Source organism: Aythya ferina, assembly GCF_964211825.1.
Source record: "Aythya ferina genome assembly, chromosome: 1".
Taxonomy (NCBI): Eukaryota; Metazoa; Chordata; class Aves; order Anseriformes; family Anatidae; genus Aythya; species Aythya ferina.
Window position 1 is genome coordinate 128,939,753 of NC_140296.1, and position 25,859 is coordinate 128,965,611.

The following is a 25,859-nucleotide window of genomic DNA, read 5'->3' on the forward strand; positions in this document are numbered from 1 at the left end:
TGAAAAAATAAGGGGTTATTTTTGTATTCTGTGTCAATTAAAAAAAGCATGCGTGATTTCTTTTCCCTTAGTAAAACTATGACACTTTCCATATCCTTCCTTCCTGACACAATGCACTTTTATCATTGATAGTAGTGAGAGTCTGATTTATTTGGAACAGAAGCTTAGACTTATTTTAAACAACTAAGAGAAAAATCTTTCTGCTTTTTGTCCCATGAATTTTATCTCAGAACTTGAAAATGGCAACTGATTATGACACAATTTTAAAAGAATTCCTAAGTACACATAGAAATTTTCCAGTCACACACCTGATATTATCACTGATGTATTATACACAAATACAATATTATTTGTATTATACACAAATACACAAATATAATCACTAATGTATTATACACATATACGTATAATGTATTATACACAAAAGTCTGATGCCAAATATTTGCAAGGATGTGCCTAAATCTCTTCTAATCTTCATCAAATTTTGTTTTTAAAAAGTGAGTTAAAAATGTGGAAAACAAAGAGGTCTGATTTCAGGTCTTTACTTCCACCTACTCCTCCAGTAGTGGAGGAAGACCCAATTTCTAATGAAATCCCATGGGGCTTTGTGAATTCAAAACCTTTCTCCTATGGAAGAAGGCAGACAAATTTCCAGAATGGATGGATTTCCTAACAGCATGAGGTCATCCAGAATTTAACTGTTATGTTACCAAACACTAAACATTTCTCCTCTAGCAGTGGAAAAAGCAAATGCTATTGCCCTATTCTTATCAGAATGACAGATCCTATGAGTCATCTTTGCAATGACATGAAAATCTTGACTCTCCAGCTCTAGGACCCATCTCTCCCTCACAGCCCCAGTGCAAAAGCCAGCAGGAGCCACTTACACATCATGACTCATTTATCACACCATTTCAAATTATTGCTGTATTTAAAATAAATGAAATAAGGATCTTTAAAATTTGCTTGAAAATGTTAAACCGGAAGAACTAAGATACTTGTCCTGAAGTTTTGTGGATGAACTCAGGGATGGATTTTGAAAGGTAGGAGGAAATAGAAGGCCAGAGGGCCTACACTGTGTCACCTGGGTCATCATCAACTCTCAATTCTGTGACAGCAGAGAAGCTGGCTGGTTCTACAGCCCCCTCCCGCACCTGACAGCTGCATCAAGCCCAGTACATAGTATACCTGAGCATCCACTTACAAATAAAAAAATATCACTGAAGTTAAAAAGCAAGCAAAACAAATTGTGGGTGTGTGAGTGTGTGTGTGTATTTGACTGGCTTGTACAGTACTGTTTTTCTACACGGAAGAAAATCGTTATTGTTTTCCTACTGTAATCTGCGCTTCTTGGGAAACTTACTCCCTACACTTCACCAGGGAAAGCTTTGTATTTAATCTCTCTGTGTTTTGAACTGTTTATCCCTGGATGCTTAAGGGAACTGAAAGAAAAAATTTAAAAGACCTGAAATCATTTATACAAAGAGGAGAGAAGGACAGTAGTCCTTCCATATGTATGTAGAGATAAGGGTAAAATGCATCAAGGAGACTGTAAACATCAGAATTTCTGCAGTACTTACCACTGGTTCCCACCACTCCTTAATAGAGTTGGGAAAGGAACCCTTTCTCCCCCTTACCTTGCTAATCAATGGATCCTATCTTTTGGATAGTGTGGTCTAAGGGGAAAACATTTCTCCATGACAAAAAAACACTTCTTCCATACTGGCATGAACAAGACATTTCAAAGTAAAATGGGAGAAAATAATTCAGGTCTGTATATGAAAACTAAATCAGGGTCCTGCCAAGATTATTAGAAAGGTAATTTTAAGAGGCTTCTGGTAAACCCAAGATTTCTTCTTCTCAGCAGTGTTCTGAGTTTGTTCATCTCTGTTGCAGTAGGAGAAAAATAACACTTTAATCATCAAGTATGATTTTAAGTGCAGATAATAAATACTTGGTGCAAAATATTATGGCCTACTATCTCATGTAAATGCAAGGTTTTAAAATAGTAATTGTTCTCATGTAATTCTACAAGACTTGTTAATTTCCGGTAGTGTTTTCTATTCTGCAGAAATTCAATTGATTACTGTCTCATTCCAATAGTCAGAGAAGCTCAGATTATGTTAAGAGACACATCTACCAGATCATCTGACTCTCAAAGACTGCAAGATGAATACCGTCTCCTTATCCTTCATATGAAATGAAAGAAAGAAAGAAAGAAAGAAAGAAAGAAAGAAAGAAAGAAAGAAAGAAAGAAAGAAAGAAAGAAAGAAAGAAAGCCACATAAACATGAATTTTAACTATTTTCACTCCATATTCTTGAGAATACTAAAAATGCTTAATTCAGTTTCACACGTTGATAAATAAACGCCCTGGATGAATGGGGAGAGTTTAGCTTTAAATCAATACAAACTCACAGGAGGCTTTGATCCATCAGGTCAATTTCTGCCTTTGATCAAAAGGCTACCACCCGTGAATTTTAATGGAAGCAGTTTTAATACAGTGTAAGCCTGAAAAGCTTCATACTATCATGGTTTTTCTTAACCCATTTTTTTTATATATATATAATATGTTTCTTTGTTTGCTTTAAATCTATTTTTTATCCTTAACGTTAGAAAGGTAAGGGAAGTCATATTACTGACATTGACATAGATTCTTATGGCAAAGTTAAAAATAAAAATAAAATAAAGCCATCAAGAAAATCAATCAAAGCTCAAGAAAGCGACAATACTTTCACTCAGTCCTCTGCCCAGCTGACAGTTACCCCAAGAGTCACATGCACACATTTATTACTTCCAGCCTTGCTGGATCTGTACTGCTGTGGCTAGCCTCCATCCCTCTGGTTCCCTTTGCCAACTGAAATAACAGACCAATACACTTTGGGCAGAGTTTGCATGGAGCTAAGCACCATTCACCCTGCTCCCAGGAGTCCAGCCCGTGAGCTGCTACTGGCCCATTGCATCAGAAGCCCCAAATCAAAAGCAGCAGAATGGTCTCTTTCTGCTCCTACAAGCAGTTCAGCACTGACAGAGGCCTCTTGGTTTGGCTCTGCTTGTGCTCTCACGATCATCTTTGAATTTTTCCTAGCTGTACTTTTCTATCTTGCTTTCTAGTGGAAACATATCAATATTTTGCAACCTGCTCTGGGAAGCAGCTGCCCAATTCAATGTCTCCTCTAGCACATCAGCTCTGGAATGTACTCTATCGTATCATTTATTTTGGCAACAACTCCAACATGTTTTTATTTGCATTTCAGTAACTCTTTTCTGTGCTTTCTGTTCTGCCTGGGTTTTCTTTTGACTCTCAGTAACTGCTGAATTTCTAATCACGTCCTATTAAGGATAAATAAAGGTATGAAACCTCAGTTTTAATTCCTAAAAGATTCAGAAGCTGTGTTGAACATCCTTTTAAAATTGACAGGAACATCCTCACCGAGATGCAAGTTACAAGCTTTGTTTAACAACTGGGGTGAAATGAGGGTAGGCGCACAACCAGGCACCACGCTCAGCTGCCGGTTAGCAACACCCCACCTGGTTTTTCCAAACCGTGCTCTTGCAGCTCTGCACAGCCGCCAGGAAAGCGATTCAACTGCCGTGAGCTCACACCGCCACCCGCCTAAACCAGGCTGAGGCACCGAGGGCAAACCAAACCCACATCGGAGCCGGCAGAGCACCGTCCTGCACGCCCCCACCCCTTTTTTCGCTCGCAGCATGCCAGCAGGGACTACCCAGGGACTACGGGGGCAGCCGGGAGGGGCCCGCAGCTGGGCGACAGCCCCCCGGTGACACCGCCAGCCCTCCGAGCATCACCGACGGGCGCCCCGAGGCGGGGGGACGGGGCAGGTGCGGAGGGAGGGCACCGGCACAAGTCATTGTGCAGGGGGAGGAGAAAGGGCCGGGCTGCCGGGGGAGGAGAGCCCCGGGTGGAGGCGAGGAGAGGCGGATTTAAGGAGTGGCGCTGGGAGAAGGTGGCCTTGCTGCTCCCCGACTGGCCTCCATACGCACTCTGTCCCCTCGTCCGCCCGCAGGATGCCCGTCAAAGGAGGCACCAAGTGCATCAAGTACTTGCTCTTCGGCTTCAACTTCATTTTCTGGGTAAGGGAGCCGCAGGGGGACGGGGCGGAGGGGCTGCCCGGGACCCTCTGCCCGCTTCTTCGGGAGCTGGGAGGCTGAGGGACCTGCTGCAGCCTTAACGCGCCATGTAGCCGGCAAGAGAGCCTGGATAGGGTTCGTAGTTATCTAACTGCCTTTTTTTTAATATACGATTGATACGATTTTTTTCTTGGTTTATTTTTTGTTCGTTTAGTTTTTCTGGAACCATTGCGTACCCTGCCTGTTTGTTAATGCGTGTGTGTGTGTGGGGGGGGGGGGGGGGTGCTCGATGTAAAGGCAGTTTTTTTGTTTGTTTGTTTTTTATTACCACGCTTGTGTGGAAACTTTTACTGCCAGTTGCGCTTCTGGAGACTGTTTTGGTGTGTGGGCTGTTACAGGGTGTGGAACTAATTCCTTGCAAACTAGCATTTGGAGTCTTTGTTGTTTTGTGCATGAACCTGTCTTAGGGGAACCCTCAGCTAAATCTGGGTCGTCTGCATCATGTCTTATCGGCAACACTTCTTTGAGAAAATCCTGAGACTCTTAAACCTGTAGGAACACACCACCACGAGTGGAATTCATGTCTTCAGTGCAGTTTCTGGAGCAACTGTTTCTTGTCTGCCAGGTGTGATCAGGAAGTGTGGCATAACTCAGAAGTTAGGACTGCTTCTCAAGAAGTTGAAGTATGGACGTCTGAATTTAATGTTGTTTGCCTTTAATGTTCTTTCTCCTCGTAAGAGAGTAGTTAATGGAGACTAATGCTGCTGCTTCTCCAAGTGGCTGCTTGCATCAGTAGGCAGTAAATGTAAACAGCTGGTGCCTGCTGTGGATATGGCTGCTTGTAAGCCAGCTGTAGTAGTCCTTGGCTCTTAGGGCTCACTATAGGTATTTGTACCCCACTAAAACAGCCCGTGGGGGGGTGTTCAAATACAATATTAATATGGATGTTATTGTCTAAGAGGTACTTGGCAGTGGTGACAATGATATAGTTAGAGCCAGTGTCCCTCCTGGACCAGCAGAAAATAAAAGGTTGCATGAAGCTGTGATCAAGTTCATATATTTATTTTTAAAATAATTTGCCTCAAAAGCAGAAGTGAGGAATATAAATAGTCTGCAACAAATATGCAGGTATTTACAGTAGTCATATTAGGTGATGTATCTGCCTTCATAAGAGACTTGAAAGAGGGTAAGAAGAAGCAGGAAGAGCAAATTAGCTGGGTATGGGAGGTTATTAAAACCAAAAAAAAGGGAAAGTCAGTTGAAGCTATGTCCAAAGAAAGACAGTAAGTTCATAAATGCTGGCAGTTCAAATAAAAAAAAAATGTAATAAGATAACTTAAAAGTAAGATTTAGTAATAACTTACCAAAGCAAACTCAACTAATATACCCTACTTCTACACACTAGGACTAGGAGGCGTACCAGAGTCCTTAAATACCATAGTTGGTCTGGGTATGAAAGTGTGCTATGAGTGAAGTTCTGCAAGTTTTTATTTTGCTAAGTGTGTTTAGGGAAGACTTAGGAATGTTCTATGTAACAACCTGTCTGTGACTCCAAATCCCTCACAAATTTGAACTGACCTCTTGATGAAAAGCTTGTGAAACAACAACAAGAAAAAATGCTGGTTTAGAAACTTGCTGGGGTCACACTTCAGTTACTTCAGAACTATCAATGCACTGTGCTTAGATAAAAACATCTTGTTTGCCACCCATCTCTGGGCCAGGGAGCTGGGTGCAGCAAACTTGATGCTCTTGGTTTTTATTTTATTTTTTCTGGAGGATGTTGAGTGGCATATGTGATGCCTCTGGAACAGGCAGAGGAGAAGATTCTATTAAAACAAAGTTGTTGTACAGATGGAGATAACATGACACTGGAAGAAAGAGAATGTCTACTGTAAGGGGAATGAAGAATCAAGGTAGCTTTGAAGCCTTCAAAAGCCTGAACCTATGTAGGAGGAGGAGTGAGTGCTCATTAGTGTTAGTTTACTTTGTCTCCTAGAAGAATAAGGGTTCTTGGGGGAGCTAAGCAGTCCTGGACTAAGGTCCCGGCAGGTATAAAGCCCCTCCCTGAGCAGAGGCAGGGATGAGATGAGGGCAGGTGCAAAGAGGTCTCTTGCAGTGGAGAGAACCGGCAAAGTTCCCATGCACGAACTACATGGTAGTCAATACGTTCTTATCTAAACTGGATAGTATGTGAGGTAACACTTTAGTGCTAGGCTAGCATTCAGGATGATAAAGATGAGTGCATGCTGGCATAGCAGGAGGACTTGAAGAGGCAATGTGACGAAGCAGTATGTGACATTCACTGCAGGCAGATATCAAGTAATGTGTACAGGATCAGGAAACAGCCCAGGATTATAAATTGGTGGGCTGAGAGGCAACCACTGTCACAGGGGTGAAGTGCTGGAAGAAAAGGGTTTCCAGTAGTTTCATGAAAAGCTACTGTGTGCTGCTCTGGTCTTCTGCCTACCTTGGAAGGAACATAGTGGAAGGTTGGTAATACTCGGGAAAGGAAAAGGAGGGTTTCTGCTGTCAGAAAGCATTAAGTGAATTAAGGTTCTTCAACCTGAAAAGAGTGGGGGGAGGTGGGATAAATGACACATGCTAGAGACTTGTAGGTTCACAACTGGCTGAGCACTGAGTAGGGCATAGCTGTATTGAAAGACAGCGAGCAAGAGCTAAGGGGTTCAGACTCTGAAAAGAGGAAGCTTCAGGGGAAGAGATGTGCCTGTCTGCACAGTAGATGCTACTTTCTATGTAGCAGATGTTGTGGGCTAGTGGTTCAAGCCTTCAGTTCATTTTTCATCTCCAAAGGTACTGTCTGCATTTTTGCATAGCCTGTACATATTTGACACATAAATTGGGAGGTTAGTCCTGGAAAATTCCACTGCCTGCTCTGCCCTGTTCTGATACCCTTCCCAAAGAGGCTATCCACAGGATGCTGAGCTAGGTTATAAGCATAATAAGACTGTTAGCTTTTCTTTTTACTTCCCTTGCTTTTGTTATGGCCAGTGTGCTTGCATGCTGTTATTCTGTCATAATATTATGTGTGCTGGCTGTGTCATCTTTGGTCCTATGTGTAATCAAAGCCACACTAGTTCAAGTCTTCTGAAAGTTTGGTGTTTGAGTTGGGGTGGGGAAGGGAGGTGTGTGGTCTCATAAAGGTTTTATAAAGACCCAATGTAAAGATTTTCTGCCATCACAGCTTGAGTTGGGCAAGAAAACAATGGAAATATCCCATGATGTTCCTTAAATTGAATGGTGCATTTTTCTCACTGAAGCTGTTTTTGAATAACCTTGGTGTGAGCATGTGCTTGATTACCTTGAATTGTGTAATGAGTTAGCACTTCCAGCTGAGCTCACTGGGTTTACTCAGGCTTGGTGACAAAGTCTCTTCCTAACAAAACTGGAGGCTGTTCCAAGCAGCTTTGTGTTGTGTGAGCTCCTGACATGGCTGCGTATACCAACCATGTGCCTCTGTCTCCTTCTGCTAACTTGCTTCTGATGATTAAAATTCAGGACTTGCATCATTAAACTTAATGCCAGTTTTCCCTAGTAAATTTTCTGGAATACAAAGAAGTCTGCTGTTAATGTTTACAACTTAATGTATTATAACCAAGGAAGTGCTGTAGTGTATGGTCAGATTTCATGCTGAGTCTTTGCAAGGAATTACCTTCTTGCTCCTTCATGTTATCAGGCAAAGATCCTGTCCAGACTCTACAATCTGAGACCTTCAGAGTGTGTTTTGTCTTTTCTAAACAAGTGTATCTGTCTATGGGAGTTCCTGCTAAAGCAAGAGTAGTTAGATCAGGCCTAGAGGTCTCTTCTTTTAACTTGAAGATGTGTGACTTTGCTCTGGTATATAATCTTGGCTATTTATATTGCACCTGGAACAGCCAGTTCGATGCTCTGATTTCCTCGGAGGATATTTTCTCTTCAAGTAGAGAAGGCAACTTGCTGGCTAGACAGAAATATACACATACACATGTTTGTGTGCATATATAGACATACAAAAGCAATAGAAGTTTGTTTTGCTTTCTGTAATCAACTGATTAGCTGCTGATTGCAGTGCATGAACCAAATGCTGCTTTGGTTCAGCTTAAAGGATTTTAACTCAGGCAAAATTCTTGTGAAGTCAGGAATGGAGCTACAGGATGTTGGGTTCAGAAGTCAGCCACTTGTATTTGTAGTTCTAGCAGTCCCAGCTCGTATTTGCAATTTAAATCGTGAGTACAGTAGACTTCCTTCTGAATAGGAACTTGTATGAAATGGGCCTTGGTCTTGGCTGTGGCTCAGGAATTCTGTAATGCTGCTCCTACTGTACTGGAACACCATTTTATTGCAGTAATGTTGTGACATCAACTTAGCCCACAGCATTCTTGAGACCAGCTTAAGCAGAAAGAAAATACTTCCTTTCCAACCTATTCCCTCCCCTGTCAAAGTTTTGAAATAGCTGCAGCATCTTATATAACCGTTAGCACTCATTGCATGTCTGTTGGGAAAGTTTGGGTGTTTTTCAGAAATTTGAAAGTATTTTCTCGTGGATAACACCAATGTTGTAATTACGGATTTAGAGTAACATTGTACCTAATCTGTTTTTACCATTTATGGGTCTTCATTTAGACAGCACCAGCAGGTAACAGGACAGAAACAAGCACTTCATTACTCCTTGTAGTGCCCTCTAATGCTCTCAATTTCTTTGCATATATGTTCTGCAAAAGTTATGCTCCTGGTCCTGTTCATATGCTCTCTTCCACGTTGAGGTTCTTTCCTCATGGAAACCTAAGGTTTCCTCGTGGTGAGGTTGTCTTTTATGCAGAGGAAGATCTGAATTAATTTTTAGCTGTAAGGTATTCTCTGATGTAAAGAGAAGATGATGGCTTTTTCAGTGTACTCCTAGCATACTCTGGGTAAAACCTACATAAAGAACAGTCATGTAGAGGCCTGACATACCTTTTTATGTCAATAAAACGTTTAGTCTTCTGTGATATGCCATGCTGAGCTGACAACACTGAGAACAACCTTGATTTTTAAATGTTATATTTCCACACGCAGATCTACCTTCTGCTAGAGGTAGTGCCATGAACTTGATGCAAGTTGTCTATAGGCTTGGCCTTTGTGCTAACATAGAAGAAACTAGAGTTTTCTGTACAAAATTGTCTTTTTTTTATGGGCTTCAATCCATACTTCAAGATTTCCTGGAGAATTTAATTTCTTTCCTGTCCCTGCCTCTGTGCTGTGGATGTAGAGGAAGAGGTGATAGTAACCTGGGGAGTACTTCCTATGGGGTCTCAAGTCTAGGCTTCTATAGCCAGCTGTCAGGACTTGCTAACTGCTTGGGCTTGGACCTTTAGCCCCTTGAGAGCAGGTTCTATGTGTAGAAAGGTGATCTGCTGTGAGGTGTCTGCAGCATGTGGGTGACTGAGGGGATCATGCTTTTTCAAGGTGACAAGTTCAGAAGGGACTGAACAAAATTGCCCTTGCAAAAGAGTGGGTAAATCTAAAACAAGCTTGCCAGGTTCCCAAAGTAGCATCATTGTGTGCTGACACTGCTATATTGTGGGATATGTTGTTAAAAGTAGAAATTGGTAGCCTGAACAGCTCATGTGGTAACTTTTAATGTGTTTTTACACCGATATCATGAAACCTAATGACTCCCTGCGAAAGCTAGGAGACTATCTGTGAAACCCCAGGTAGTTTTGCAAAAAAGTTCTGACAGAAATTGCTTGATAGTTTCCCCAGTGACTTGGCACTACAAATTGATGCTGAAGCTAACTAAAGTATGGTGGAAAGAAGAAGGCAGAAAATCCTGTATAGCCAATCTATTCTGGAGGCAGCAGCTTTTCTCATCTCAATTATAGAGTAACTGTCTTCTGCTGTGGTACAGATCCTTTGTCAGCTATCTTTTGGAAGCCTAGTGTTGAAGATAAATGCCATGATGTACTCTTAAATAAGCAGGCCCTTAGCAGTGGGAAGGGTTGACTTGGAAGGCGCTTCTAAGTTTAAGACTGGATGGGTGGGAGAAATACTGCACACAGATCTGCTAGAAGAGGTGTAGGGCTGTATTTGAAAAGATTGAAAAGGCCACTTTTTTCCTGTAGCAGCAGCCAAAGGGATGCATTCAGGAGCAGAGCATTTGAAGCAATGGAGATGTGTTTGTATGTGATTCCAAAAATGACAAGATGCCTCCATAGGACTAGAGGAGGAATAACCAGGGATTTTTATCCTTGTTTAGCATATGTCCTTTGTGGCTGTAAAACAGACATGGGTCAAGGAGAAATGAGCTGGGAGCTCTAAGATGCTTAGTAGTGGTTATGGAAAAACAAGGGGAGCATAGCTAGCTTGAGGAGGGATGTCTGTATTATACCTGTGCCAGAAATGCTATTACGGGAGTACTGCTGCCACAAACTTTTTTCCAATACAGTAAGTGAATAGTATCCATTCAACTACAAATTTTGGTCAGACTGGTAAAAGTTGTCTCCTGAGTTCCCTTGACACTACTTGTTACTACAAAATTTTTCCAATATATTTCATAAGCACAGAAAAACAGTTGGTTTTAGTTTTGTAGGTCTTATGCATATATAGAGTGGCTAGCTTCAGGAAGAGACAGTTTTATTCTTTGTTAAATTTGTTTCAGTACAAGATATTTCTACTTAGAAATATCCGGTATTACTCAACTCCTATGACAATGCAGAACGCTGGTCTGTTAAATTGGGAAAACACTTGGAATGAAAAAACCTCTGGAGCAGATCTGCTGCTGCCACCAGTGGCTCTGCTTCCAAGCAAGCTGGGCAGGGAGCTTGAACCCCTTTACCAGGGAGGAAAAACACAGCTACTAAAACTATCACACCACTGCTATTGGAAGCTGCCGAAGTAGCATCAGGGAACAGAAAAGCTGTGCATTTGCATGCTAGTGAGCTGGAGCAGCCTGAGCTGCTGCTTCTGCCAGCAAGGTGTGCAAATGGGGCTGTTCTTGTCTCTTCCTCTGAGACTCAGTTAGTTCCCAAATCTCTCCTTACTCTAGTATTTTGTTGAAAATGTGAAGTCTTGAAGGAAAGAAAGTAATTCAGCTTTAAAATTTCTATTTTTAGTTCAGTGGTCATCATGGGTAGTAAGAACACAAGCATTAAACACAAGTCTGCTTTCCTCAAGAAACTAGCAAAAAGTCACTTTTCTTTTTTGCAAGAGGGAGCTGAATTTTTAGGGTACTGTGAAAAGGAGTGTGTTTTTTTTAAACATAGGAGTTTTAGTGCTGTGGAGTAGTTTGCTAACATCAAGCATTATTACTATTCAGTTGTCCAATTGTAAATCCCTTGCTTCTCTGTGATCACACTGTTTTCTTTCACTGGATGGCCACATTCCAAAGGAGAAAACACCACAATGAACTTTATGGTGGTTGTGTGGGTGTGTGCATATTAAGGTTGTACTTTAAAAGGAGCCATATCAAGTATGCTAGGTCTTCCTAATGTTAACCAACCAGTTTGTTTATCTGAAAGATCATTAACACAACCTTCTGCTTTGCTTGGACTTGTAAGATTATCTACATAGTGTACTGTTTCATAGTTTTACCACAGTCTGCATAGTCTGGCCTCTAAAGATCTGCTGGGGTACAAACTCTGGCTTTAGTTGTACAAAATCTTGCTGTGCTCTGTACCATTTGCAGCACAGCTCTTCATCTCCCTGATTGAACACTGAGGCTTGTCAAACAGCAGAAATATCTAGATGCATGCAACCAAGCATGCTTAGGCTCTTGGCTCTGAAATTCAGGGGTTCTTAAAGCAAGAAGCTGCTCCAGATCCAGATGCCTATAAAAGCTGAAGGCTTTTAAATGACCACAGAGAGTAGGGCTTTAGCAGAGTATTAAATACTGTGTGGTTTGATGGTAAGTTAGAAGTGCATTATAAGTGTTTTCCAACACCAAGCCCTCCTGGTGTTTGAAGTAAAGTAGTGAAGTGAGATGAGATTGTAAAGGCTTTTTTCCAGGTAATGCTGGAGCAGCAACTCCTCTCCCTGCCAGTCCCCTTCTTGTACCTCTCCTTTCCCATGAGGCGGTGCTACAGCATGATAAATTGAGATAGTACACTGTTACAACATACTGGGTACTACATCAAGGTTCTTCAGCATAATTCAAATTATTTTGTCAGCATATTTCTAACAAGGGAGGCTTTGGAGTTGTGCAGGCTTTGTTCTTGCCATGTGCTTTGTGAGTAAGCCTGTGCCTACGCATACAGGACAGTAACAGTGTCCTTTGCATAGGTCTGGAAACCTCTGTTTGGGTTTGGCTACTTATGCATTATGTATCACTTCATCTCTTTCCCAGCTTCAACCCTGCAGCTCCTCTTTGGGGCTGGCTTGGCACGCAGGTGCCTGCTGTACAAGTAGTGCTCGTTTTTCCAGCAGGGTTGGCTTCCTCTGTGAGTTGACCCTCTCACTTTTCCTTGCTAATACCTGAGCCCTTGAAGACTTTAGTTAGGGTACTTCCTGCTGAGAAGCTACAAGGGGGGCATCTTCCCTTAAACCCTTGCTTAACTTGATCCTTTGTCCTGTATTGATCTTCCAAGACTTTTGGAGGTTTAGGAGGTTAGAAAAGATAGCTATAGGCAACAAAGGTGTGCCTGTCTTCAGTAAATACAAATATTCCTGCAGTATGCAGAAAGGGGTCTTGCTCTCCCTTAGGGGAGAGCACAGGGCCAGGAGTTAGATGTGGTGTTTAAGCCTTCTGTGGGAATTCTTTGCATATTCTTGCTGAAAACTGGCATTTTAAAGTAAACACTTTCCAATTTCTTGGAGATAAATAATGTTGTTGACTTCTAGAAGGGACTTCTTAAAGATGAGGCTTCTCATGCATTTTTAGTCCAACAGAAGTTCTGGACTTCCTAAGCTTCAAGTTTACTGCTTCTTGTAAAATTATATTTCTTGCTATATGCATGATAGTTGTCTTGAACTTTTGTTCTGTTAGTTAAATGGTGTTCAAATGAAAGAAGCAAGAGGTGGAAAACAGTCTAATTTCCTAGTTTGTCCTGTTCTGGTAGTTTTTTTTGTGTGTGTGTTTTTTTTTTTTTTTTTCCACAGAAGAAAACCTCAGCTTGCTTTCTTAGAGCATGTAAGGTCAGGCTTCTTGGTCTTTTCAAAACAAACTGGCAGCATTTGCCACATGAGTGCAATTCCCTATTTCTTGCAATACTTCTGTGATGCCTTCAGCCAGATGTTTCATCCAGAAGTTACTTTATTTATAAACTTGCCACAAACACGAGCACCTATGTCAAAAGGAACCTGGAGGCATACAGGCGAGACAATATATTAAAACCTAAATATTATCTAAAACTTAATTGTATTGTTCTGGATCAGCACACAGCAATGTTGCTATTGTAGCAGCCTTTATTTTCTGCTTCTTGTTAGTGTGGTTATTTAGCATATTAGGTTGCTCCTGCTTTGCAAGCGAGAATGTTCTTTCTAAACTCAGGACTGCAGTATACTGTACTCTCTCATAAGGCTGTTTAATGTGCTAAAACTTTTAGCTGACCTTAAAAATCACAAGGTGCTTTTCCTTGCATTATACCTGTCCTTCATAGTGAGGATATAAGATCACTAAGCCACAGTGTTGTTACAGTCACCCAGAACAAAACCATGGGTGGAGACAGCAGTGGAAAATCTGACACTTGGCAGTTCTGTAAACCTAGAGGACTTTCAGTTAAAAACAAGCATGGCATTGTTCTCCTGTGTTAGAGTTCTAATATGTAAGCAGATATGTCAACAAGATGCCTCATGTCAGGAATTTATTTTATTCTTGTTCTGGTATACCTATCGTCAATCTGGTGACAGAAAACCAGCATATTAAATAAGAGCTGCATCCTGTGATTACTTCTGATGCTGCTGGTAATGCAGGGGTGAATATATTAATTGGTATTATTTAACAAGGTTTTATTTGTTCTTACAGCTTGCAGGAACAGCAGTTCTTGCAATTGGACTATGGCTTCGGTTTGATTCTCAGACCAAAAGCATCTTTGAACTGGAATCCAACAACACAACATTTTATACAGGTAAGGTGTGAGATGAGAACTCAGTGGGATAGATTACTCTTTTGTTCCTGGAGTCCCTAGTTACTTATAAGCCTTTATTCAAAGCTACAGGAAAAAATAGTCCTTCTCAGCCTCAGTCAGGCTGAGAACAGCTCCCCTTGGCTGGTGCTCTGAGCTCTAATGCTAAGAGCGGTAGTGTCTCTTGGGCTGGCTGCCTCTGTAAGTGTTGTTAGTGGGCACCAGGGACTCCTGGTAAACAAGGCAAATGTATCTTCCTGATGCTTTGTGCAGATGTGAGTCAGCAAAATTTCACTCTAAAATAAAATTAGTGACATGAATAACTATTTTTTTCTCTGAATTGATTAACTTAAGCTACCCAAAACCACAGCTGTATCCCTTCATTTCTCAAAAGGAACATACTATTGTCAAACTCTTACAGTACTATGTATACTAATTTATATTCAAAAGGATGTCCAATATCTTAGTCTATATGAACAACAGTTATAGTCAACCTAGATCACTGTTTTACATAGGCCAGGTAGAAGTTACTCCTCAATATTTTCAGGTCTTAAAAGATCTTAGTCAAGGCTTTTTGCAAGCTAGGATGGCTTGATTGCTATCTAGGTGATAGAGATGCATGGTTTTAGTTTATTAATTCTAATGTCTTAAAATCTGACTTGCTTAGGAACTCTTAACTGAAAGATTTTGATCTCTACTCCCACTGTTGGGCTTGAACAGAGGAACATGTTCCTTTGGTAATCATCTGTGGAGGGCTCAAACTCCTTTGAAACAATAGCTGAGCTCGAAGACTTCCAACATTTGGGAACAGAGAAATAAAATATTTACCTTTCTCACACACATCTGCCACCTTAGACTTGGGTGTTCATTATACATATTTCATATCACTGTAGCATGTGGACTTGCTGTGTCCTGTGCTGCGTCATTAAGTAGCCATCCCCAGCATGGTTAAGGTCAGTCTTTCTGTTGCCAAGTAATTTTTTTTTTGTGGTGAGTTACTTGAGCTGTTCCAGCATCCAAATGTCTAAGGGGTCAGTAAAAACAGTGTAAGTCATCCTGATAGGTACAATTCATACTGTCCTTTTTGGATACCAGAGTAGCCTGTGCCTACTAAGTAAACTGTTTGGAATCAGAGTAAAGGCTTTTTTAGGGGCCATAGTTGGGAATATCAAGATACTTTTACATGAAGTCTCTGCAGTCCCCAGGCATGCAGATTCTTCATCTATAAGAAAGCTTGTATTTAGCTGTTAATATGCTGACATGGTTGTAAGCTGGGTTGTTCTTGCAGCTGCCAAGGAGGTTTCCAGATGCTTTTAGTGGGACCTTGGGAAAGGAACAAATCTAAACTTAGCAGTTGAACAAAATATTTAACCAGTCTAATTTTGGGTAGTCTAAAACAACTCATTTACCTCATAAAATGTGTAAAAGTTTTATGATGTGATATTTAAGCCACTGGCTGCGTGCACCAAAATAGCGAAACAAAACTACTTAAACTCTAAGTTAAATTGAGTTCTTAAAAAGTTTAATAGGAATTATTTGTTTGACATCTTACGGGACTAATTATGAGCTGCTGTTTTCAATGGTATGTTAAAAGAATCTGTCAATTACCTCTAAAGTGATCTATACTACTGAAAATAAACTTTTAAATAAGAGGTTCTGGTGGACTTTTTTCTTCCCATGATGGAAAAAGCTTCAATTGGGGTAAAGAAATGAATGTCGGAATTTCCTGCTGATAAGGAATGTCAGGAATATTCAGCTATATATGCTTAATTAGGTAGATGTTTATTTTGGCAGTTAATATTTGTTAGTGTGCATCTAGAAAATAGAACTTGCAAATGCTTAAGTATAACTTTCTTTAAGTAACATTGGTTAGGTCTCTAGGGACCAGAACTTTTTATCTGTGTTGATAAAAATGTCAAGCTACGCAAAACCACAGCTGTATCCCTTCATCTCTCAAAAGGAACATATGTGCTATTGTCAAACTCTTACAGTATTATGTATACTAATTTATATTCAAAAGGAATGCTTTGTGCTGATACTCTTTTTCATATCATGTTTCACCACTCCAATGATACTTATCTGCCATCCTTTGTAACTTATGATTTCCTAGCTACCTCTTGCTGCATTTAGTGGCTGAGCATCTATAATTCATTCCTTAGCTGGTAGTTCCCAAGATTAGGGGGAGATGTTTTGGCATAAGGGAGTCCTTTAGCCCAGAAGCGTTTGCCCTCTGTGCTCCATCACATTTGTTATATGAATTCTGGTCAAAGTGGTCTTCAAACTTAACCACTTGGTTTAAAGAAGTATATGCTTTCTTAAAGGCAGAAGATGCTGAATTACTTGTAGTTAGAGGTTGTTGGATTAGGTAGTTGAAGCATAGGTTTTCACCACTGTGGCTGACAAAATAAGTCAGTGTTTTTGATGGAAAAGCAGGGTAGGAAAGCATTTAAAGTCTTACGGCAGATCATTGTGATGCCTTGTGATACCTGTCCTCCTGGAGCTGGTAGATATCAAGCATTCTCAAATACTGATAAAATCACTAGTTCCAACTAACTGCAGCACACGCTTCATCTGAAAATAAGTGTATAATTCTGTTTCTGGGTCAGTTTTTAAATGTGTATTTATGGTTTGGCTCAGGTAGCATTATTTTGCCCATTTTCTAAGACTTACGAAACTAACTGTGGTGCACATCAACTGTCATAAGCTGAAGCTTTTATTTATCAATAGTTTCCCCACAAGTTTTGAGATGCTTGCTTTGACAATTAAGCACAGCTGTCTTTTGCTTGGAACACCTCAGTAAAGAAACTTAGCTCTAGTTTTTGCCAAGGTTTATTTGTGGAGCAACTAATCTTATCCCTTGCTGCTGAGGACTCAACTAGCTTTTATACCCATTTCTTTTTTTTCTCCTTCTAGGAGTTTACATCTTAATTGGAGCCGGTGCACTGATGATGCTGGTTGGCTTCTTGGGATGCTGTGGTGCATTGCAGGAATCACAGTGTATGCTTGGCCTGGTAAGTGCAAGTGTTTAAACAATAGTGTTAAATTTTAAGCATGAAAAGAAAAGAGCAGCCAACATCACAGTTGGCTGCATAGTTAAAGGGAGCAGATGCTGGTTGGTTGGGTTCCGTAATGGTTTAACTCATGGTCACCTACATAATGCTAAAATATGAAATAAAGACACTTGGTTCCCATTTCTGGTACTGAATCCAAATATGTATGTTACATTTGAAAGCATGATGACTTTAGCGTCTAAATCTCACTTACTCAAAGTATGAAGACTGGGAATATGTGTGAATGCAGAATAAAAGTATCGGTAAGACTAGTGCTATTTATTAACAGTTTGTACTGAATTCTGAACACTGTCTTTAAATCTCTGAGAGAAGAACTGGGGTATTGGATCCCTGAAACAACAAGCCTCTACTGTTTGTAATCACTGCATGGGCTTTTCTAATTGACAAGTGCTCTTCAAGTCAGTTGTTGGAAAGCAACCCTATTGTTTTTGGTCTGGAGGGGCCAGTGGCTTATTGGGTTCGGGCACATCTGTACCTCTGGTGGAGCTACTCATCCAAATAACCAGAAGACTTTGTTAATAAAAGGCTACTATAGCTGATGAAAGAACAATTCCCTTTATGTGTCATGCAAGAAGCTTTATATTTCTTGCAAAATGATGCCTCTAGCCCTTTGTTTTAGTTCTGAACCTCTCTTCAAAGTGCCTTTGAATGGTTGGGGTGTTTTGGACCTGGTAGTCAATTAAACACAGAGATGATGCTTTTATTTCTGTTTTTATAGGAGACAACAGAAGTGACCATTAGTTCTCAGGGAGTTGGTGGCATGCTGGGTATTAAGTAATGAGTACTAAAGCAATAAGGGTGACAAACTGGAGAAAAGAATTAGTGTTAACTGTTGATGTGTCTGGGTGACCTGTGCAACTTCAAAGTCTGAGCTAACAGATGATTGGTTTTAATTAACACTGATCAAAAAGCAGGATTTCTGCTTGGGAAACATTGCCAGGCTTTCTGACGCTGCCAGGAGGAAGTACTGACTGATCACAATATTCCCTGTTTTTACCAGTGTTTCAAACCATCAACTGAAAACTGGTTGAGTGACAGTTCCCACAAGGCTTACACACTTGCAAACTTGTCTGGTCCCTAGTGTTATGTCTGCTGTTTTGTGGTATGATGGCCTTGACTAATTACACGGTCTTTCTTTTCTAGTTCTTTGTCTTCCTGTTTGTGATTTTTGCCCTTGAAATTGCTGCTGCCATCTGGGGTTTTGCAAATAAAGAAAAGGTAGGTTGCTCTTAAACAACCAAAAAAAAAACCATCTTTTGTCTGAGACCTCAAAATGGGTGTTCATTATTTGAAAGAACACACCTGATAGTTTGACTCTTTCAGTGACATGATTTTTTAAATACAAATGTGTTGGTTTCTTTTCCTGAAGCTGCAGTTCTCAAACTAGTGTAATTTTCTCGACGCTTATTCTGGCCTTTGTCTTGGCTTTAAAGTTGATGGGTATGTGTGCCTGTAGAAGTCTACTGAAAAGTGTACAAGTCCTAGTGAAATCTCCTACAAATCACTTGGATAATGGAGATGAGAGACTCATTCCAGCCAAATAATATGAGAAACTAAGTAAATGCTAAGACTTAAAAAGGAGGCTGTAGTGAAGCCAGAATCCAAGGTGCTGTTGCTTTTTAAAGGTGTCTTCAAGCAGTACTTGTCTAAGCTGTGAAGTGAAGTAGGCCATCAGTGAAGCTTTCTTTTTTATAGAGAAAAGCTGGCTAATGCAGTTAAAAGCTGAATATTTCTGCATCTGAGCAGTGACTGATTTGTGTTATTGCCTCACAAGTCTATGTGCTTCTCAGGTTTGAGTCCATAGTATCTCATTTTCTTTTGTGCATGTTGACATGCTCTGAATACTGCATTGCTGTGCTGGTCTACCTGACTGCATGGCAGTAAGCTGTGGGTGGTTCTTGGTACAGACCCTGTGGATGAGGCCATTTTTACCCTTCAGTAAGGCTGAGAGTCCAACAGATTATTGCTGGTCTAGCTGTTCCTCAGGAGTAGGAGTGGTTTTATCCCTCCTCAGCCAGCTGTGTAAGCAAAACTGGCTGATGTGGGTGGAGGAGGTGCTGTTGGCTACTAGAGAGGAAAGCTTTGTAGGTATAGAAGAACTGGCCTGCTATGCCCAGGAAGCTCTGGTAATGTAGATGTGGCTCTAGGCTTCTTTTTGTTGGTAACAGTCTTAAACATCAGAAACAACTGAAACTTTGTCTGCAGATATGCTGTGTGGAATAAACTGAATTCTGTTTTTGAAACAAGCTAGAAGCCTAAATGCTAAATATGGGGGTACTTGTTGATCAGGTTCAGGGTTGTTTTGTTGCTTGTATTATGCAACAGGAATATAGTGACTTCTGGGTTACAGAAATAAGTAGGAAACAAATACTTCTGCGTAACCAATGGGTGAAGACAGTTTTCTCACTCTTCTTAGGAGCTCATAGCTTGGAAGAGAAAGCAGAATTTAACTGTTCAGGTCTGGTTTTTAAGGTGATCTTAGGTTCACTTGTTCCAGGTGCAAAATGGACTATTTCCACTCTTTCTATATGTCAAAAGGATGTGTATTGTAGGTTGTAGAAGTACTAATGACTGCTTTATCTGAAACAAGTTTTCTATAACTATTAATCAAGGTAAAACAGTAACAGTATACAACTCTTATCTTGTAGGTTATTGAAGAGTTAAAGGACTTCTACAAGGAAACCTATGAAAAGAGATCTCAACCAGCTGCCAGGGAAACCTTGAAAGCATTTCATTTTGCTGTAAGTACATAGTTAAACTAGGAATTAATGCAATTTAACACTGTTCTCTATCACATCCAGTGTCCTGCACAAAACTAGTACCTTACTGGCTAGAAGAGACCAAAGAAGCATTAGTAACAAATTGTGGACAATATTTTTGTATACTACTAGTGAATTCAGTATACCTTTTTGTCCCTTTGAACCTTTGAAATATATAGGACTAGTTCTGGTTTTCCTAAATGAACTTAAAAGCAAGCTGGGAAACTCTAATCTGTGGCCTTGATCTAAAGACACCATAGTATGGATAGCTGCATATGTTTAAGAATTCCACCTTTGCATCTGTAAGTACAAGCCATCACCAACACTGATATGTGTGCATGCATATATTTAATGATATTTAGCTCTTACTTTCAGAATCTTGTCCTTTAATGCAATAAGGCCTTTTAAAAATAGGTTTATAGCAGTCAAACTGGCAGCACTTCTAAGCAGACTTGCTTAAGGTCTGTAATAAAATCTAATGTAATCTACTTTTTCCTTTTACCAAGTACAGAACAAAAATAAGGATTATTTAACCTGGTTCTTATCCTGTTTTCTATTGTAGTTGAATTGTTGTGGTATTGCAGGAAGTCTTGAGCAGCAGTTCATGGATACCTGTCCAAAGAAGTCCTTGGCTGAGTCATTTACTGTAACGGTAATGCAATTCTTTAGTAGCTCTGCTAGATGAGTAGAATGAGAAATGTCTGTGAATAAAACCTTTCAGTCCACAGTGAATTGTTATGTCACACTTGACAGGCAGCTATCAGGATGGATCTACATGATACATCCACCTGTGGGAAAACAACATAATCTTATAGTAGACAGGATCAGCAGGAAATCAGTGTGAATCTGCACATAGAATGAGCAGCCCTTGTCAATAAATTCAGGGGCATGATGGACAAAGTAAGATCAAAACTTCTCATAAAATGCTGGAGAACTCCATTCTCTAGGCTGTTCCTATCCTGGTACTATACTGGAGCTTTTCTATTTCTCTTGGAGACAAGGAGAACATGAAGAGGGAACAAATCTGAAATTTTATTAAGAAGGTTCCCTTTTGGAAATGGGAGGTGGGTAATGCATTGGTAGCCTGCCTGTGTGGATATGTTGCTCTGAAACAGAATCTCTGAATCAGATTTTATGGTTGAAATACTGCTGCAAAGGTGCCTGTATGCCACATACACTGGAGGCATTTTTAATGGTTCTTACTACCTTCTTTCTGTGGTTCTTAAAAATAGTTTGGTGCTCTTGCCTTATGTTCCAAGGCAGCCTGTATCAGTTCTTCCACAGAAACAGAGGTGGTTAAGATGCAGAGTTGTCAGTTAGTGTCTTGACTTTTTTTTTTCACATCACTTCTGCTGTCTTCCTCCCTGCAGATGTCCTTTTTTGACCTCAAATGTCTGACCAAGTGAAACACGTCAGTCTGTGTTTAGACTGCATCTTTGATCTCATCCATACAGCCTGTCTGGTTTGAGCTGGACTATATGGGTATAACTGAGGCAGTACGCAGGTTTTGCTGTTACTCTGTGTGTCTCAGCTCTATCTATTGAATTCATCTTGTAATGTGTTTTGGGCCTAGTCCCACCTGTAGAAGAAACAGTAGACAGACTCTAAGATTGAAAGGATGTAATAGCATGGCTGATCTGCATGACTTCTTAGGTAGTAGTACTGTATTGATGCTCTGGTTTAAGTGATTCATTCTTGCTAGCATATCCCCTCAATACTCAAATCAGTCTTTCTTCCAAGAAAGATATGGAACAAATAAGTGGTTTGCAGCAGCTCACTGTGGTCTGTTAGTGGAATAAACTAACTGTCTGTAGTTACAATATCTGGAAGTATCAAGACCATCCTCAAATTTCTTTTGAGAAGAGCTGAGCAATTTAGCAGCTTAAATGCTGACAGCCATTAGTAAAAAGCCAGCTCTGGGACAACCATTATTGATCCTGAACTACCTGATAAACTGTAGCTGATGACAAGGGACATTTAGGGGGTTTCAGTTCTAAAAGAAGGTTACTATTTCTCTAGTAACTCTGTTTTGGAAGCATCCCTGGCTCTCCATAAAGATGTGGAAAATACAGGCCAGTTCAAAACTACTTTTGGAAGATGAGTCTTCATCTCTAATGCAGATAGACTTGGTCAGAGGTGTAGCATCAGTCTGCAGACTTGAACTCAAACAAGCAAACAAATGCATCTTTCATACATATAAAACTAATGAACTCTGTTTCTTTTCAGTCGTGTCCTAAAGCCATCGATGATGTCTTTCAATCAAAACTGAATGTGATTGGAGCAGTTGGCCTTGGTATTGCTGTTATAATGGTGAGTTCCGAGATTAAATGGTAGTTGCATGGCCAAGGGTACTTAATACACAAGTCTATTGAACAATGCCTGACGATGCAGTCTAAGCCCATTCCAGTAATGACAAGTACTGGCAAGATAAGGGTGTGTGTCTCATGGCTTTGAGGCAGCTCAGCAGGTGGGGCATGTCTGGGACTTCCCTACTTCTGCTTTGGATTTGGATCTTCCTCCTTGTAGTTTTAGCAGTGGCAAAGTTGTATTAAGTGAGGGTGGTGTATGGAAGGTGAAGTTATATTTGTCATGTTACCAGACAAATCTTAATCCTGGTTGTCTCTCAGGGATTTTTTGTTTCCTTTCTAACTGGAGACTCTGCTAGAGGTGTGAAATAACTGTGCTGTAAGAAAACTTGCACTTGTTTGACTTCTCTGGAGGAAATATGGTATAGATGCAGGAAAGTATGTTGAAGATTTCTAAAGAGACTACAACAGTATTTAGCTTTATTCTATTTTGAAGCCCTTAGGTAGAAGGGGATTGGTGAGAATGGACTGAAACTTCGGGATGTAAGGGAAAGGAGGGGCAGGGACATGAACTGCAGAATAAAATTTTAACTTGCTCTTTAAACAGGGAAGACAGGCTATGCAGCTATGCTTGTCTACATTTTGATTAAAATGTTCCCCCACAATTCTTAATGAATTTGTTTTCTTTACAGATTTTCGGCATGATATTCAGTATGGTTCTTTGCTGTGCTATCCGCAGAAACAGAGAAATGGTCTAAGAGCTAGAAATCCAAGACACCTGCACTATAAAATCTTTGTCATTAACTCTAGCGTTCTCAAAGCATTTCTAAAAAGTTATATATTTGTTACCTTTTTAATGCTTTATTTGGTACTGATGTAGGTTTGCTTTTTATGCTATAGGTTAAAATGATAAAGGTATATCTGACTCAAGACAAATATTGTACATAAAATATCTTACTTTCTTGAAACTTATGTAATTTGGATGTAATTTATGTTGGAGACAATTTGATACTTAATAAAGAGTAAGATGTATTGTATGTTTGTGGGGGAGAGCTGTTGATGCCCCACTCCTGCAAGTGTACAAGTCCAGGTTGGATGGGGCTATGAGTAACCTGAGTGGAATGTGTCCCTGTTTATGACAGGGGGGTGCTGGGACTAAATGACTTCTGAAATCCCTTCCAACCCAAACCAGTCTGTGATTCTATGTCTATTAATCATACTGTTTGATGTGTAGGATGAATTTGAGCTTGCATAACATGTGTGTTCAATCACTGGGGTTTTAGCATAACACAGGAAATAATTCTGATATCAATGCCTTATTTAAAGAAGATTCCAAAGAATGCAAAGATAACTATTCATAGTCTATCACTGCATAGGATTCCTCCTTTCTATTGTGTGTGTGTGTGTGTATATATATATATATAAAACAAACACACACTATATTACTGATGTAACTTTTTTACTCTCGTCTTCACACAGGATGGTAAAAGATGACTGTCACACTGGTGATATGCAGGCAGTGGTACCCTGATGCAAACAGGCTGGGCTTTCCCCTGGAGCCAGGTGGGCTTTCTTATATCAGCCTGTGTGCTGATATGACTTGGGCATCTGATGTGGCCTCAGTCTCTTGACAAGGCAGATTCCTGTAATGTGTGCTCATAGGATTTTTCTTTGTAGCTGGCTTTGTGCTTTGTCTCTCTAAAGCCTGCAAAGTACAGTCTCAAGGGCTTACAGAATGTGTGCCAAATCTTAAACTTCCAAGTGGGGAGGGAGGGAGCAAAAGTTGTATTAGAAGTCAGTGTACTGCTCTGCAGTCACTGCTCACAGCAGCAACTACAACTGTGGCTATCCTGTTTCAGTCTAAAAGTAGATGTGGGAGGGAGCAGATGTTATTTTGGAAACCCTAACTAAAGAATTGCATTTTTTTCCCTGTAATTCCAATCCTAAATGGCCTTTAAAAATGTTTTCTTTAAAACTTCTCCTGATGGGGACTGCCTACAAACCTCAGCACAACTTGCTGGTAAGGTCTATACCTGAATTCTATGTTCCTGTCATGTAAAACTTCAGCTACATTCCTAGGAGTTTATGATCTTTGTCCTTCATAAAATTCCTGGTAGTTCCCACCTTTCACTGGTAAGGAAACTCATTTACTGTGAGATGTCAGGACTGTGGAGGGTTGCGGTCTGACTGTAGCTATAGACTAATGCTTGGATGTCTTACCTTTGTGTTGCAGTTGCCTAAGGACTTAGGTGGCATGTCATACAGCTTTCCTCTGTAATGTTTTGTACTATTCTATTTAATATACTTTCTTTAAAAAAAAATATCAATTTAAAAAAGTCAAGCTGGAAAGCATGCATTTCTTTATCTTAAAGACTTGAATGAACTCAGCTGCAGGCTTAGCACCTCAGCTCATGAGGTGGGTTTGTGTAACAGCATGAGTACAGCTGGTTGGCATCAGCTATAGTGGAAGCTCTCAAACTGGCATAGAAGTCGATTGAATAGCCAGAAGACTAAGCTTACACCTCCCACTGTTGCCTTTTTCTACAGGAGCTGAATTTGGATTTCCTGTGTGCATTAATCTCTACTTCACCACATTGCCTTCTTAACTACAGTGTTTCCGGTATCATTTCACACTTGTGATGCCAACCCCATCCTTTTTTTTTTTTTTTTTTGAAGTACTATAGCACAGTCTTTAGCCTTTCTTATATGTTCTGTATGTGTAGATGATGCTTTCAGAGTAATGAACAAATAGCTAAATCTTTTATCAGAGAAGAGAGCTACTGATGACTACTTGAATAATACTTTCCTTTTAGCAATAATATGAGCTATAGGTGCAAAACCTGGTTGCAGTCCTCAGACCTGCAGACTGGTCTGGAATTGATATTTCTCAGAAACAAATGCTTCTGAGGAAGTTGACTTTAAGTAGCAACTGGGTCCATTTTCCTAAGAACTTGGTTTTAAGTGATGACAATGATTTTTAAAAAAAAAAAAAAAAAAAAAAAACACAAACAAACAAAACAATGCACAGTTTGTAGCATTGACTCTCTGAGTAGTGGTATTATCTTGAACCTGGAGCAGAATATTGTGTGAAATAGTAATATGTAGAGTCTTAAGAGTACAAAAGGGATAACAGATTTTCTGTTAAGGGATAATGGGGACTTACATGACTGAAGGGAAAACACTGCATTTGAGGCAATACTAGAGTGATTTTTTTTTTTTTCCATGCAGGTGCCATGTCAGAAGTGACTAATGTTGTGAAGGAAGTGTGAAATGAGTCAGGACACTTGAGCCCACTGTTAGGGAAAGGTCTGTTCTGGGTGGCTGGCTCAGAAGAGCAGCAAGTACTGTTTCATAAGGACTGCAGGAAGATGCTGGAGGTGGAATGTGGTGTCTATTGTGAAGTCTATAACATAAGGGAAAATGTGCAAGAGTTAAAGTACTTTGCGTCTTTTTCACTATCCAAGTTTCCCCATCAGCAACTAGAAGAAAGGAAAAAGCCATAAGTAGCTTTGTCTACAGAAATAAACTGATTTTTTTAATTAAGTACATGTGCTAATCCTTTGCACTGAATTTGTTTGACATGGAGTAATATTGTGGC

General features: G+C 40.2%; 1 protein-coding gene across 1 annotated transcript; it reads left to right on the forward strand.

Annotated features, from left to right (window-relative positions):
- The first annotated feature begins 3,840 nt into the window (after window positions 1-3,840).
- Window positions 3,841-23,298, forward strand: CD9 (CD9 molecule). Its single transcript, XM_084508939.1, has 8 exons — window positions 3,841-4,094; window positions 14,026-14,128; window positions 17,039-17,136; window positions 18,340-18,414; window positions 19,845-19,937; window positions 20,518-20,607; window positions 22,182-22,265; window positions 22,954-23,298. The coding sequence occupies exons 1-8, from the start codon at window positions 4,029-4,031 to the stop codon at window positions 23,017-23,019; spliced, it is 675 nt and encodes a 224-aa protein (XP_084365065.1). The 5' UTR covers window positions 3,841-4,028; the 3' UTR covers window positions 23,020-23,298.
- Window positions 23,299-25,859: the final 2,561 nt, after the last annotated feature.

What these genes read in the sequence shown, in the direction of transcription:
- CD9 (XM_084508939.1), top strand. Translation starts at nt 4,029, where the DNA reads ATGCCCGTCAAAGGAGGCACCAAGTGCATCAAGTACTTGCTCTTCGGC. An exon ending in CTGAGTCATTTACTGTAACG is followed by an intron (nt 20,608 to 22,181) that starts GTAATGCAATTC and finishes GTTTCTTTTCAG; the next exon opens with TCGTGTCCTAAAGCCATCGA. An exon ending in TTGGTATTGCTGTTATAATG is followed by an intron (nt 22,266 to 22,953) that starts GTGAGTTCCGAG and finishes TTTTCTTTACAG; the next exon opens with ATTTTCGGCATGATATTCAG.